The following is a 15,031-nucleotide window of genomic DNA, read 5'->3' on the forward strand; positions in this document are numbered from 1 at the left end:
TATCAATAGTACCTTCCCAGGAATAGAAGACCTCTCAAATTGGATGGATAGACAAGCTAGAGCTTGTGAACAGCTACAGGAGTCCGTAACACTTCAAAATCAACCGAATGATAAAGGAAAACAAATAAATTTTAATCGGCGAGACAAAAATAACCACCACAATGGAATTAACAACCACCAATCCAAGTTCTTTAATCAAAACATAAACATCAACAACAAAAGATATGGCAACAGAAACTCGAACACGAACGGTAGTTTCAGAAAAGGAAGCGAGCCAGTCAACAATAATAGTCACAATAACGTGCGACGAAACAATATAGGAGGAACATTACAGTTTATGAACAACAGCGGAAATACTACCTCGAACAACAACCAAATTTCCGAAAGACATTCTTCCAACACTCAGCAAACTAAGAGCAAGAAATGCACAGTAGATCAAAACGACCACTACATTGGAAAATGTTCTAAATTTTTGCAGATGTCACCAACTGAGCGAAATTCGGAAGTGAAGAAAAATCTGCTCTGCTACAACTGTCTAAGTCCCAATCACAATGCAAAAAATTTCCCATCAAAAGTATTATGTAGACATTGCTCACGCAAGCATCATTCAATACTACACGATAAAAACTATAGCCCTAATCAGAAAACAAACATCACACAACACGAATTGCCCCTTTGTGAATCGTTCGAAGATATAAATAGCGGAACAAAACCGCCAAGTTATACACCTGTCTTCCCGAGGAGAATCCGAAATCAATTGCCAATGATACCCATCAAACTATTTGGACGCAACGAGCACTTCGAGTGCTACGCGCTATTAGACAGCTGCAGCACAATCTCATATGCTTTCGATCCGATGATTACCAAATTGAATGCACCACAAACAAGCTCGGAAACGACTCTGAACGTCTCAACAGCTTTTGGCGACTCTTCTATGGAAGCAAAGCTAGTACAGCTTGACATCGGGCTTTTCCGGAGCCAACGACCATTGTTCCGTCTAAACTACGTTTACTCAATAAAAAATTGGCACTTCGACGACGCGCCCGTGACACAGTTAAATGAGGTATGCAGCAAGTACCCACACCTACAACACATCAACTTTCCGCAATTGGAAAACAACAAAATCCAAGTCCTGCTCGAGCGAGAGTTTTTGCAGAGTCCTAAAAACACCCCGTTTGCCATTCGCAGTCTACTTGGATGGGCCATAACAGGCCCCATTAAATTTGACAATGACAAACCCGAAAGAACAAACTTTCTGTCAGATACTTTTGAGGCTTTTGATAGGGAAATGACTTTTTCAACAGAAGATGATGAAGACCCTTTAACCGAATCCGTGACCAGTTTCTGGAAAATTGACACATCTGGAACGGAAAATGAAGACGAAACTTCCCTCTCCAAGAACGACCAAAGGGCAGTAGAAATACTTAACAACACAGTGAGACATACAGGAGAAAGAAATGAAATCGGTCTCCTTTTGAGAGAAAAAGTTACCCTTGAGAACAATTACCCCGTAGCAAAAGCTCAAGTCCAATGCCTTGACGAAAAACTCAAGAAAGACAAAGCCTTGAAAGATATGTATCAGAAAACACTCGACACTGACCTTGAAAAAGGATATGTCAAATCAGTGACTTTCAGTGACACTACACCCGATCGCGTCTGGTACCTACCACACCATCCTGTTACCAACCCCAATAAACCGGAAAAGGTGCGCCGTGTCTCAAACGCTGCATCAACATTCAAAGGAAATCACTGAATAACAATCTTCTCACAGGACCCGACTTACTAAACAATCTTGTCGGGCTCTTACTTCGAATTAGAGAAAAACCTGTTGCTATCACGGCTGATATTGAAGCCATGTTTATGCAGGTCGGCATTATAGAAACAGATCAACCCTCCATGAGATTTCTGTGGCCAACTGAGCGAAGTATAAAACAGTTCCAGTACACCCGCCTAATCTTCGGCGCTCGATGCTCGCCAACAACAGCAATTTTTGTTCTTCAAAAAACTGCTAACGATTTCTCACCAAACCATGCCGTTAAGGATTTAGTCTACAACAGTTTTTATACGGACGATTTTGTACACTCGTTCGGGGCAATTCAAAAGGCTAAAGATAACACAGCTCTGCTTAAGAAAACGCGAAAGACGGGTTCAATTTGACAAAATTTGTCTCAAACGAAAGATCCCATATACAAGATTTTGACGCCAGCGACGAAAACGACAAAAATTGTCATCGAGTGCTTGGAGTTCACTGGAATAAGTCAGCTGACAGACTATTCCACAAAAAACCATCAAAGTTTGACAACAACGGTAACAGCTAATCAATCAGGAAACTCCTGTCGCTAATCGGCTGTCTTTTTGATCCGTTAGGCATTATAGCCCCGCTAGTAATTACACTCAAGATTATTCTACAGGATGTATGGAAAGAAGGATTAGCGTGGGATGACCCTTTGCCGCTCGAGAAACGGATTCTGATCCAAAAATGGATTGACAAATATCAATCTGCACCACCTATTGAATTTCCTCGCTGCATAAATCCCAAATCAACAACAAATGAACTACATGAACTCCATATATTCAGCGACGCCTCGCAACTAGCTTATGGAGCTGTAGCTTATATCTCAACTTCTTCAGAAAATGATGTTTCATGCTCGTTTCTCATAGGCAAAGCCAAGGTTGCTCCGATCAAGCAGCTCAGTATTCCTAAAATGGAGCTCCAGGCCGCAGTTCTTGGAACCCGCTTAGCTAGGTTCGTTAAAACCAACCAAAATATTTTGTTCACGGAAACCGTCTTTTGGTGTGACAGCACAGCAGTCCTAGCGTGGATTCAGAGCACGGACAAGCTTAAAGTTTACGTTTCCAACAGGGTGCGCGAAATTCCAGACAACTCATCATCTGATAGCTGATAGCACATCAGTGGCAAGAATAACCCAGCCGATCACGTATCTCGCGGTATTGATCCAGATGAGCTGCCAAAACTTTGGCTAACTCCACCCTCGTTTTTGTTTGAACCAAAAGACAGCTGGAACAAGATACTCAGCGCGGAGAAAACAAACGTCACAACAATACAACAACCAGTAAAAGCAATCATTGACGTCGAGAGATTATCGAAGTGGACCAAGCTACTCAAAGCAACCGCACAAGTCTTTCGTTTCCTGGACATAATTAAAACCAAGCAAAAAAGAGCTCTCAACTATACGGAAATCATCTGTTCAAAGCGTCACAACAGACCTCTTTCGGTACTTCAATCTGCTTACTGAACCAGAAGAAATCTCTTCCAACGAAAGACAAATTTCTACAGCTTTCCCCGTTTCTCCAAGACAACATTTTGCGTGTTGGCGGCAGAACCAAAAGGAGTACATTGTGTTACAACACGAAACACCCAATTATTCTAAACGCAAAAGAGTTCATTAACCGACTCTTTCTAATCAAATGCCACGAAATCTGTATGCATTTTGGAACTGAATATGTGAAGAACTATGTGCAACAAAACTTTTATGTGTTTGGTCTTCGAGACGCCCTCCGCAGTATCACCTACAGGTGCTTTGATTGCAGACGATTCAAAGGCCAAGGACTTCAACCACCTATGGCGGATCTACCCGACATCAGATTTCCACAAGACCAGTCTCCTGTAGTTTTTACAAACGTTAGAATCGACTATATTGGCCCATTTACTGTTATTCAGCGGAACAAAGAAGAAAAAGCCTATATCTGCCTCTTCAATTGTCTAGTCACACGAGCTGTGCACTTGGAAGTGACAGAAGACTTAACGACAACCACTTGCATGACGGCCATCCGAAGATTTATCGCCAGACGCGGAAAACCTCGACTCTTCCTCAGTGACAATGGTAGCAACTTTCTTGGAGCCAGAAAACAGATACGAAGACAACCCCTCAAACTTGACCATGATTTCATTAGACAGAAACTAATGAACGAGTCCGTCGAATGGTGTCTAAACCCTCCTTCTGCTGCTCATTTCGGTGGGGTGTAGGAGAGGCTCGTACAATTTGTAAAACGAGCTCTTCTCTTGAATCTCGGATCTGCGAAGTTGACATGGGACGTCTTCTCCACCATTGTTATCGAAACAGATAGTCTTGTCAATGCGAGAACTTTAACACACGTTAGAAGTGACATCGAGGACGAGGACCCGTTGACGCCCAACGACTTTCTGATCGGTAGAGCGTTTCCCAATGTCCCAGTGTGTGTCTTCAAAGAGACTCCCACAATCCAGACGAAGACGTGGACCCAAGTGCGACAACGACTCGAAGCAATCTGGAAAAGACTTCTAAAAGAGTACATTCAACACAAGGAAGAAGTGGTTAAAGCCTGATGCCAAGTTGGAAGCGAATGACGTTGTTTGAGTTTTGGAAGAATGGACCCCAAGAGGAATTTGGCCCCTGGGACGCGTGACAAGGACGTTCACCGGCCCCGACAAAACAGCTAGGTCATATGAAGTAAAAACTGCTTTAGGCTTCTTAACCCGACCAGCTGTTAAACTTGCACTTGTTTTCCCCCAAAACACCCCGACAGGTTAGGTAGGCCCCGAAAATGTTATCGATGTGATAATTCTTAAGTATATTTTGCCGCCTAAATGTTGTAAACTTGATTTCTTCGACAAGTTTGAATCATAATCATCGAAAACAAGCTAAACAAAGGTGCACGTGGCGAAACAAACGAAATGATTGAATAAAGAAATTGAAACAAGGATCCTATTTTTGAAACAACAAAACCCAAGGAATTGAAGAAGAAAGACGACAACGGCAACTCCCCCGACCGGGACCAGACGACCATTGTCAAGGTCGATGGAGACGACGATATAAAAAACCACGATGTCCCCGATAATAGCCGCTACCGATTCGCGGCTATTAAAAAAAGACAGCGCCCCAATACAATTCAAATTCTTTGAATTGTAAAAAGGAGAGCGCCTAAATAATAGCCGTTGAGAGGCTGACGGCGGCTATTAATAAGACTGTTAAGTGAGACAGAATGGGAAACAGCTTCAAGTTGTTAAGCAATCCAAATTTTGGTTAGATTGGAAGCATAAATTACATACCAAACCTCATTTGCAATGAAACCAAGCGCATTGATTCTTAACCTAATCCTCAAACTTAATTTACCTATCCTTCACTCACCGTCCTTTTTGTCTCCATCTTCAATTTTTGTTAAATTGCGAGGCGCGGTATGCGGACTGGCCGAAGAATTGCCTTCTCTGGGTTGTTTTACAATTTCCTGATTTTCAGCCATATCTATCTGGGACAAATCTTCGCTTTTCGAACCAAATTCAGCATTCAGTTTCAGCTTCGTGTTGTCACCATCCGATGCTGTGAAATCGAAGGATTTGATTGGACGAAGAACCGTTTTAGATCTAGGCGATAGCTGATCTTCGTGACTACTATTCAAACTGCAACCACTCTTCGGTCTATGGTCAGTCGAAAGTGGCGGTAACTGACGAGGTGACGTTACATGCGGATGCTCAGGTCCCAAAATATCTCTCACGCTCTGATTAAGTCGATCAGCCTCTTCTCGCAATTTTCTGTCAGCTTCATTTATTACAATTTCATCGTCTTCAGACAGCGAATCTGAGAAGTCAAAGTCCAACTCGTCAAGATGATCCGAAAGCTGTCGATTTGTTCGTTTTACTTCAACTGGCTTTTCCATCACGTCAGTACGCTGTTGGTCTGTTTTATTTTGACTGTTTTGATCACGGAGTTCAGACGGTATATCAAAATTCTGCTGTTTAATTAACTCAGAATTTCTTTTAGTAAGTTTTGGTCTGTTAACCGCTTTTGGTCGAGCATCTTTTTCAATGATGGTACTTTTGATCGAATCATCCGAAAAATCGCCATCAAAATCCAAATCATCTGGTTTTTCATTCTTTGAATCGTTTAATTGCAGCGGGTCTGTTTTCGTATTTACATTTGAGCCCTGCGGCTCATTGTTATTATGCACAATTTTATGTTCGTTATCTACAGATTGCGTTAATTTGCTGCCATTTTGACTTGATTTGACATTGGTTAGTAGCTCATCAGAACGGTCAGACAGTTTAGCTGAAAGATAAAGATGCTAAATATGGGAAAAGCACATATAAGAGAAGGAATTGTCGTTAAAATTAAAGAGAAATGACATTTAGGTTAATAAAAAGCCCATTAGAAAGCAGACATTATAATTGGAGCAAAAGCATTTGAATGTTGTCTCACCTGAACGCGCGCCTTTCACGTCCACAATCATGTCCGTCTTTTGCACATCTGTAAAAAAGGTCACCTTTATCAATATTTACACATCTGCGATGTCAACTTCACAATATAGTGCGACAAATTATACAATTTTTAAGGAATTTTTTTCGGGCTTAACGCCTACACAGACATATTGTAAAAGACACGTTTTTTTCATCTTAAAAAATTTTTACCGTGAGAATACTTGAACTTATGAGCCAAAATTAAATGCTCAACAGCACAGCGACTGATATTTTATTCTCAGACTTATTCGTGAGCCAAAAGCTAAATATTTCGAGGCCAATTTAGACTTCATTTGTCAAAATAACAACTAAAAATTGATCCAGACAAAGAGTATAAAGAAAAAACATAGCCGGCAGATTGTCGGAAAATAGCCGCGATAGACGCTTGGGGCCTTCAATGAATTGAAACAACTTAAGAGATTAGATAGACATATCGACCACCAGTCCCTTAACAGACCACTAGACTTTTTGGGTTAGCTTTGGACTGTCATTTTTAAGAGACACATAAGCTCTATAAGGAGAAAGCCCTAATAGGGCTTTTCAAAATTAGGATCTTTTCCGTTTGTGCCCCCTCAGCTCAGTGGGCGCATATTATTTGCACCCCTCAGATGCATGTGCAATATTTTTTACATACTGAATTACTATGTAATGGCACGTGTACGTGCTATAACTGGGGGGCGCATAACGTACTGGGGGCACAAACGGAGAAGATCCCAAAATTAATATACGAAATCAAAAACTCAAGACTCTAATAATCAAGAATTGGGGCATATATGTTTGGCACTACTTAGAAGCACACTATTAACTTTTAACAAGTAAATGTTCATAAAATTTGAAGTTCCATAAGTGAGTTCAGAAGTCAATTTTTTGAGTGAAGTAAGTCATTGAAAAAGTCAATTCCAAGAAGTCAGGGTAAGACGAAATAAAAATCTGTTAGACGAAGTAAAAAAACATAGCAGGACAAGTCCTGAAATACAATCCAAAGAATTGAATGAAAAAGACCTAATGTACCTGATCAGGAGATCCATTGAATAATTGCAGCCAAAAAGACAAAATCTGAAAAGTCGAAGTAAACCGAAAAAATCAAACAAACTAAACGAAAACATAATTATTGCTAAGACCCTTGAAGATTATAATTGAAGGCCATGTATGAAATAATCCAATATACTCATTAAATCACGTAAAGACGTTGAAAGAGATTATTTTGCCACCAAAGGTATATAAAATTGAGAAATATCACAATTGCTTCAAAAAACTGAGAAGTGCATTATTTAAAATTTCTAAAATTTGCTACAAAAAGTATTCAAAACCTCTTTTTTGTCTCTGGAGTTCTGTCATGTAACCCATCTCCAAGACTTAAATAAGTTTTGTTGGCCAGTAAATATCGTTAAACTCAGAAGACAAAAAACTCAAATATCTTTTTAAAAAATTAAAAACCAAAATCTTGCAAAAATTCTTGATATTTATATCTTCAGAACCATTTTATTGTCCACATAGACCATCCAGCATCCCCATTTGAAGCCTTAATTAGTTCCAATGGCTCATACAGATCCATTCACTTGAAATATGATGATAACGTTTCAGGAAATTTGAAAAAAAAACATACCCGGCAGATAGCCGGAAAATAGCCGCCGTTGGTTCCAATAAGCATGATTGGGATTGAAAAAGAAGATATTGAAAAAAAGATTTTTGTACAAAAATATTTTTAAGTCCAATTTATTTTGATGGCATTTCATAGTTGAACATAACGTACTTCTGTTTCTTAAAGAGAGGCTACAGGAGCTACTATCAATACCAATAAGCATTAGAGATGGTAACTAAGACTTATAGGAACGACGTTCAAATAGCGGGCATCTAAAATTGGGCTTTAAGGGTTTATCCCGTTTCTACTTCTGACTTCAATTTTTTATACTGACTCTGTTCATTTCTAATTGCTTTGCTGAACAACTGATGTTCAAAATCACTTTTAGCAGAATGAGAGAAGAGAGAAACTAGCCTAGAGAAGTCAAAAAGATATTACGCAAAATGTTGAAAAAGCGGCAAAATGAGGTAAAGCGAAACATTTTATAGGAGCGCTTTAATAGCCGGCTGAGGGCGGCTATTAATCAACAAATTGCGAAAACTCGTGTTATTAAAATATTGACAACCATTCCATTGCATCTAGTCACTATGCAGTAATTTGTTATCAAATCCTGGAGCAGGTTCCTTGGCCCCTGATGCAGGAGAAAACTAAAAAAAAAACATTTTTTTTGAAATTGCAAGTTTTATAACGGAAAACCTGCTCAATTTGGTGATATTAAAAAATTGAATAAAATTTTATTGCCACTAAAATCTATGCAGTAATATACTACCAAACCTTATAGGAGGTTCCGTGCCGACTGATGAAAAAATATTAAATTTTCAGAAACAAAAGTCGCTAAAATTCGTAGAATAAAATTTTGAATAACATTCCCCATTACCATTAAAAACTGTGCAGTAACCTATAATCAAAACCTAGAGGAGATTGCATGGCCGTTGAGGTTAGAGAAACCTAAAAAAATGACAAAACGTGCAAGTTATATAAAAAAATTATTAAATTTGTGATACTAAAATGTTGAAAACAGTTCCATGACCAATATTAAGAATTCAATAGCCTATTATCAAATACTAACGTTTCGTGACGGGGTTGGAAAAACTTGAATAATGACAATGTCAGAAAATTTGATAAAAACGAAAGTTTTATCAGAAAATTGCTAAATTTCGTGATGTTAAAAAATTGAAAACCACTCCACTACCATTAGAAGCTATGCAATAACCTATAATTAAACTCATGGTGAGGTTTCGTGACATCAAGGCCTGAAAAAACTTCAAAAAATTTCAAAAAACTTGAAAAAATTAGTATAGATTTGCGTGTTTTTGTTTGGAGTTCCCAAATATATAGCTCTCACAATGGCCCTAAACAGTAATTACGTCTTGCAAAAGACCTTTGTCAACTTTTACTAATCTCAATTATAGACAGGTCCAACAAAACAATTGAAAAATAAAGAAAAAATACGATAAAACGAAAAAAATCCACCTTTTGGGCTCAAAAACTCCTAAAAATGACCTTCTTACCTTGAATTACGGCGTTCCCAGTAGCTTCACCACTCTAAGTACTTGAAGGACTACTAAACACGGCTAGGGGCCCAATGAAACTTGATGCCCGCTGAGCTTTACCTGTTTATCCCGTTTTGAAAGCTCAAAGTCATGAAAAAAGGTGCGAAAACATCTTACAAAAATAAAAAACTTAGCAGGACAAGTCCTGACGTACAATTCAAAACATACCCGGCATATTGCCGGAAAATAGCCGCCGTTGATTCCAATAAGCATGATTGGGATTGAACGAATATAATATATTGAAAAAAAAAGATTTTTGTACAAAAATATTTTTTAAGTCCGATTTATTTTGATGGCATTTCGTAGTTGAACATACTTCTGTTTCTTAGAGAGAGGCTAAAGGGGCTACTATCAACACCAATAAGCATTAGAGGTGGTAACTAAGACTTATAGGAACGACGTTCAAATAGCGGGCATCTAAAATTGGGCTTTATGGGTTTATCCCGTTTCTATTTCTGACTTCAATTTTTTATACCGACTCTGTTCATTTTGAATTGCTTTGCTTAGCAACTGATGTTCAAATTCACTTTTAGCAGAATGAGAGAAGAGAGAAACTAGCCTAGAGAAGTCAAAAAGATTTCACGCAAAATGTCGAAAAAGCGGCAAAATGGTAAAGCGAAAAAAAGTTTGACGAAGTAAAAAAAAATACAAGCGCAATAATAGCCGGCTGAGAAGATGAGGGCGGCTATTAAAAAATGTCATTGGCTAAACAGAAAACTAGACCTAGAACGGACTATGAATGGATTGGAAGAACCATTTAGAAAAAAAAAATCCGATCCAAAAAATCGAAAAAAAAAACATACCCGGCAGATTGCCGGAAAATAGCCGCCGTTGATTCTAATAAGCATGATTGGGATTGAAATAACAGAAGATATTGAAAAAAAAGGATTTTTGTACAAAAACATTTTTTTAAGTCCGATTTATTTTGATGGCATTTCGTAGTTGAACATACTTCTGTTTCTTAGAGAGAGGCTACAGGGGCTCCTATCAATAACAATAAGCATTAGAGAGAGATAACTAATACTTATAGGACCGACGTTCAAATAGCGGGCATCTAAAAATGGGCTTTATGGGTTTATCCCGTTTCTATTTCTGACTTCAATTTTTTATACTGACTCTGTTCATTTTGAATTGCTTTGCTGAGCAACTGATGTTCAAAATCACTTTTAGCAGAATGAGAGAAGAGAGAAACTAGCCTGGAGAAGTCAAAAAGATTTCACGCAAAATGTTGAAAAGGCGGCAAAATGAGGTAAAGCGAAACATTTTTTTATTCGACGAAGTAAAAAAAAATAGGAGCGCTATAATAGCCGGCTGAGAAGATGAGGGCGGCTATTAAACAGTAAAAATCAAAGTGAAATTGCCGCATGTGAACAAAAAACCACTACCGATAAATCGAATTTTTGTTCAAACACCTTATTCTCACTCTACTTTAAAGTTAGAGCGAAAAAAGTTCACGCCGCAAAACCACTTGCTTTTTCGCTCCATTTCCTCTTTCGGCGTGGCCAAAATCACTACTCCAATTTGACTTCAAAAATCATGAAAACATGTGAACAGATCTTAAAAAAAAGACAGCGCCCCAATACAATTCAAATTCTTTGAATTGTAAAAAGACAGAGCACCAATACAATCCAATTCTTGGATTGTAAAAAATTTAGGAGCGCTATAATAGCCGCCTGGAATTGAGGACGCGGCTATTAATTAGTTTAAAACAACAGCATTCGTCTCTTACCTTCTGCGTTCTCGTTTCTCATAGTGTCATTTTTAGCTGCTGATACATTTCCATTTTTTTCCTGATCATCAGGCAACACATCAGCAGAGTGCGACTTGAGGTCAGTATCTGAGTCCCAGCGAGAGTCTAAACAGATATTTTCATATTGCAAACAAAAGATCCATTGCTAAACGTATTTTAAACATAGCCGTCAAATTGCTGGAACATAGCCGCCGTTGACGCGCTTTACGCACATCACGATTGAAACAAAGAAAGATTGAAATTGACAGAATTTTATCCCAAGTCTTTAAAAATGATATTGTAGAAATACACTTAATTCAGCTTCTAACATAATTGCTAGCTTCTATTAACAGAATAATTGAATAATACAAGCAAAACAAACATTCTTCTTCATAATTTGAGAATTACGGTAACGGAAAGCAATAATTATTGCACAAAAATTCGAGGAAAAAAACAAATTAGCATTTCACAGATAACTTTCAGGACACAAACAACAAGCAGAAGAGAAAACCACAGAAGTAACTTTTTTTGTGAAACAAGTTTTATAAAACATAACCGACTAACGTCGGGCGAATTGCTCTCAAACGACCGGCGAGCTAGCCACGGGGGGGGGGGGGGGTGCACCGGGGACTGATGGGGGGGGGCAACACTGGGCTGGGGGGGGGGGGGGCAACAGCGGGGTGGGAGGTGGAGGCAATGGGGGGGTGTCAACCTCTAAGAACCGCCCTTCACACAATAAGTATAAGTTTAAGTCTCCAAAACAGTTTGAGCTGTGAAACAGACCTGAAAGGCTCTAAGAGCACATAATGCCCGCTGGGCGCTACCTGTTTATCCCGTTTTTGAGGACGAAAAGTCAAAAGCGTCAGACGAAAAATCGGTCAAGCGAAAAATCGCATAAAAAAAGACCAACAGGACTAATAGAATTGCTACAAACTTCGTTTGAGAGCAATTAATAAAATCTTTTAATATTCTTAGTGTTATTGTCCTCAGAAACAATTGTGAGTTGCTAAAAATTATTCGAGCACCCAGCAAGATAGGCTACTGAGCAACTGGCAGTTTTCACTTAACACCTTTCAAAATTGTAGTGCGGACAAAAAACTTTACCACAAAATGTCAAACCTGCAGGCTACAATAAAATTTGGGTTATACAAGAGCCAAACAGAGGGCAGAAACTGATCCAAATCCACAACAATAATTTAAAATTGCAAAAACGGCGCTAAAAATCTTAGAAAATACTTTCAAAATACCTTCTGTGGTGACATCTATTCATTGCAATAGTTTTAAGCTGAAGAAAGTTTCGTTGTCTCCTTTAATTAAAAGAACCTGTTAAGAACAAAAAGTTTCCAAAAAACGTGGAAAATTTAGCGAAAATCATTAAATGTTGCCGAAATTTATGATGTTAATATCCTCAAATATTCAGCTATCAGACCCCACTCGGCCATGAGTCCCCTGTCAGCATTCACCTTACAATAAATTTTAATTTCGAAACAGACAATTTCCGAATGCGAGCAATTTAGGTCACAGAAAAAGCAAGAAACCAAGAGCGAAAAAAGCAAGCAAAACAATCTTCTAGATCATATGTAAAACCAAAAAGCCCGTCCGACGAAACATAAAAACCAAGAACTTAGAGCTTCGCAGCTATTAAAAAACTTAGTTTGATTCTCGTTTTAATGTAAATTTGGAAAAACATTGAGAGGGTTTTCATTCTCTGGTGACCACTATCAGCTTTTGGGAAATATTTTTCGCAATAATTAGATTTTCGCTGAAAACAAAAGGCTCTGGTTCATGAAAATATCGAAGAACAATTCTTGTGCTCTATTTTTTACAATCAACTGAACTTTTGGAGTTCAAATTTTACTTCATTAGTATACCAACACCCGCCTAGATCTGAACGTTGAAACCTCTCTCAAGTGTACTTGAATATACCATCGATGTTTGTCAAAACTTCTTACAATTTTCTTGAACTCAGAGTCAGTAGTTTTGTCTTCGGACTCTTGTCAGTCTATTTCTCTTCGGACAATTGCATTTCTTTGACTGTATATTGTGTTAATCTTATAAGTTTTTCCACCAACAACAAGAAAATCAGTGCTACATGGAGAATTTGAAGCACTTATTAGGCCAGTAAAATTCTATATTAAGTGCACTGCTGTTTACAGGTTCGGGCACATTTCTTCAAAAAATATTGTCTTATAACAATATTGCTCTGGCCAAAACTAAGACATAGCAGCTGTACCAATTCTTAAACAAGGAAAGAATTTTACTCTTTCGTTGATCTTGGCTGCCTGCGTGTGGGCGTTAACAGATTGTTTTTCAGCATAAGGAATGCAACATTACGAAATTGAGTAACTATTAGAAAATTATCTTCTTTCGATCTTCGATTTTTTAACGGCTAATAAGAAGTTATAAAAAGTTCTTGAAAATTCATTTTTACTTCTTATTTCATTTTAACTTATTACCGTCTTCATTTAAATCAATAAAATGATCGATATCAAAAATACAACGTTTCAAATTGTATTCAATGACTATTTGTTGTATCAATTCGATTTTGTTCGAAAAACATGGCATAATCATCAATTTTAAACATAGCTGGCAGATCGCCAGAAAAAAAACCGCAAAAGCTTTGTAGATCTGCAGTCTAAACAATTGGTAAAAACAGAACAAAAAAAATTAAATGTTGAGATGTTATTGTCAGTTGTTGGTATATTGCATAAACGAAAGAACAAAAAGCAGATTTGAGCGGTTGTGACGTCATATGGTCGTAACAAAACTCCCCTGCTGGAGAGTTATATAGCCAACAAAAGCCCCTGCTATCGCTGTTGGGCTATTAAACAATCAATTAAAGTTTCTATTTTATATAAAATTTCTCGTCTTCAATGCATACGGAATCAAAAGCGAGTTCTTTCCAATAACCAGTCTATTTTCAAAATTTTATGGGTTTTCCATTGATCATGCTGACCTGTCACCCAAGGTTAATTCTGAAGGTTGGAAATTTCTGTTTAACGCAGAGTACTGGATAGACCCTCTTGTTCTTTATGATTATAAATCAGTTTTATATGATCAGAGACGAACAGTCACGATTAGTTCAATAATTGAAATGATGAAATTGATAATGACTGCTGATGAATATGGATATCTGAAAACATATGAGCAATTTCCATATTGTTATACGTTTGAATTTACATTACTCTAAACAATTATCAGTCATTACATAATCTAGGTTCTCATGCATTGACGAGGTGAACGTACTACACCTTCAACTGCGAACTTTAAAAGCACAAAAATCACAAAGAATTACAGAATCCACCGTCCACTCTATACTTCATTGAATTAGGGACTTGGGCTTTATCAGTTCATGCATGTTACCTTGCCCGCTAAATTTCGGGTTACAAAAAATTAACCAGTTACCTTTTTAACAACTCCAAAAAACTATATGTAAGAGAATCTAAAAGGTGTGCGATCAATCTAGGACCGAATTAATTCTTATAATTGACCAGAATTCAGTTACTATTACATTCTTTTAAAATGGGAGAACTTTATGCTAGCCCAACTTTTTTGTTCAGACATTTTTGACATTTTTGAGGGCATGCCAGGCAACCATATGTGGTATCAAATTGAAGATTTCTTCGTCTAGAATATCACTACAGAGAAAATTTAGGAATTTTTGAAAAAAAATTCATCATTTTCATCTCACATTTCAGGCAATTTAGCATAATTTTCAATCAAATTCAGCTAAAATTTTGGTTAGAATTCAGTCATTTAAGACAACTAGAGGTTTCTTCGAGTATATCTTTGAAAAACAAGTGGCTTATCGTTTAGTCAATGTCTCAATATAGTACAGAACCAAAAAAAAATCGTTTTTCGAGAAAAAAAATCCGATTAAAGTTTCTATCTTGACTTTAAAAATTTCATGGCTTCTCGACCGATCATGCTGACCT

At 37.7% G+C, this 15,031-nt stretch overlaps 1 protein-coding gene across 2 annotated transcripts in view; it reads right to left on the reverse strand.

Moving 5' to 3' along the window:
- LOC142353605 (uncharacterized) overlaps nt 1-15,031 on the reverse strand; it is a 105,847-nt gene that overhangs the window by 34,591 nt on the left and 56,225 nt on the right. Inside the window, exons 10-12 of one of the 2 annotated variants that reach the window (XM_075405891.1) lie at nt 11,097-11,222; nt 6,195-6,242; nt 5,130-6,044 (exon numbers count right to left, since the gene is read on the reverse strand). In XM_075405891.1, the coding sequence (XP_075262006.1) occupies nt 5,130-6,044; nt 6,195-6,242; nt 11,097-11,222 (1,089 nt within the window). The remainder of the gene's footprint in view (nt 1-5,129; nt 6,045-6,194; nt 6,243-11,096; nt 11,223-15,031) is intronic. The other variant, XM_075405892.1, reaches the window with a different exon arrangement.

This window comes from Convolutriloba macropyga, chromosome 14 (genome assembly GCF_964194025.1).
Source record: "Convolutriloba macropyga chromosome 14, txConMacr16.3, whole genome shotgun sequence".
Lineage (NCBI taxonomy): Eukaryota > Metazoa > Xenacoelomorpha > Acoela > Convolutidae > Convolutriloba > Convolutriloba macropyga.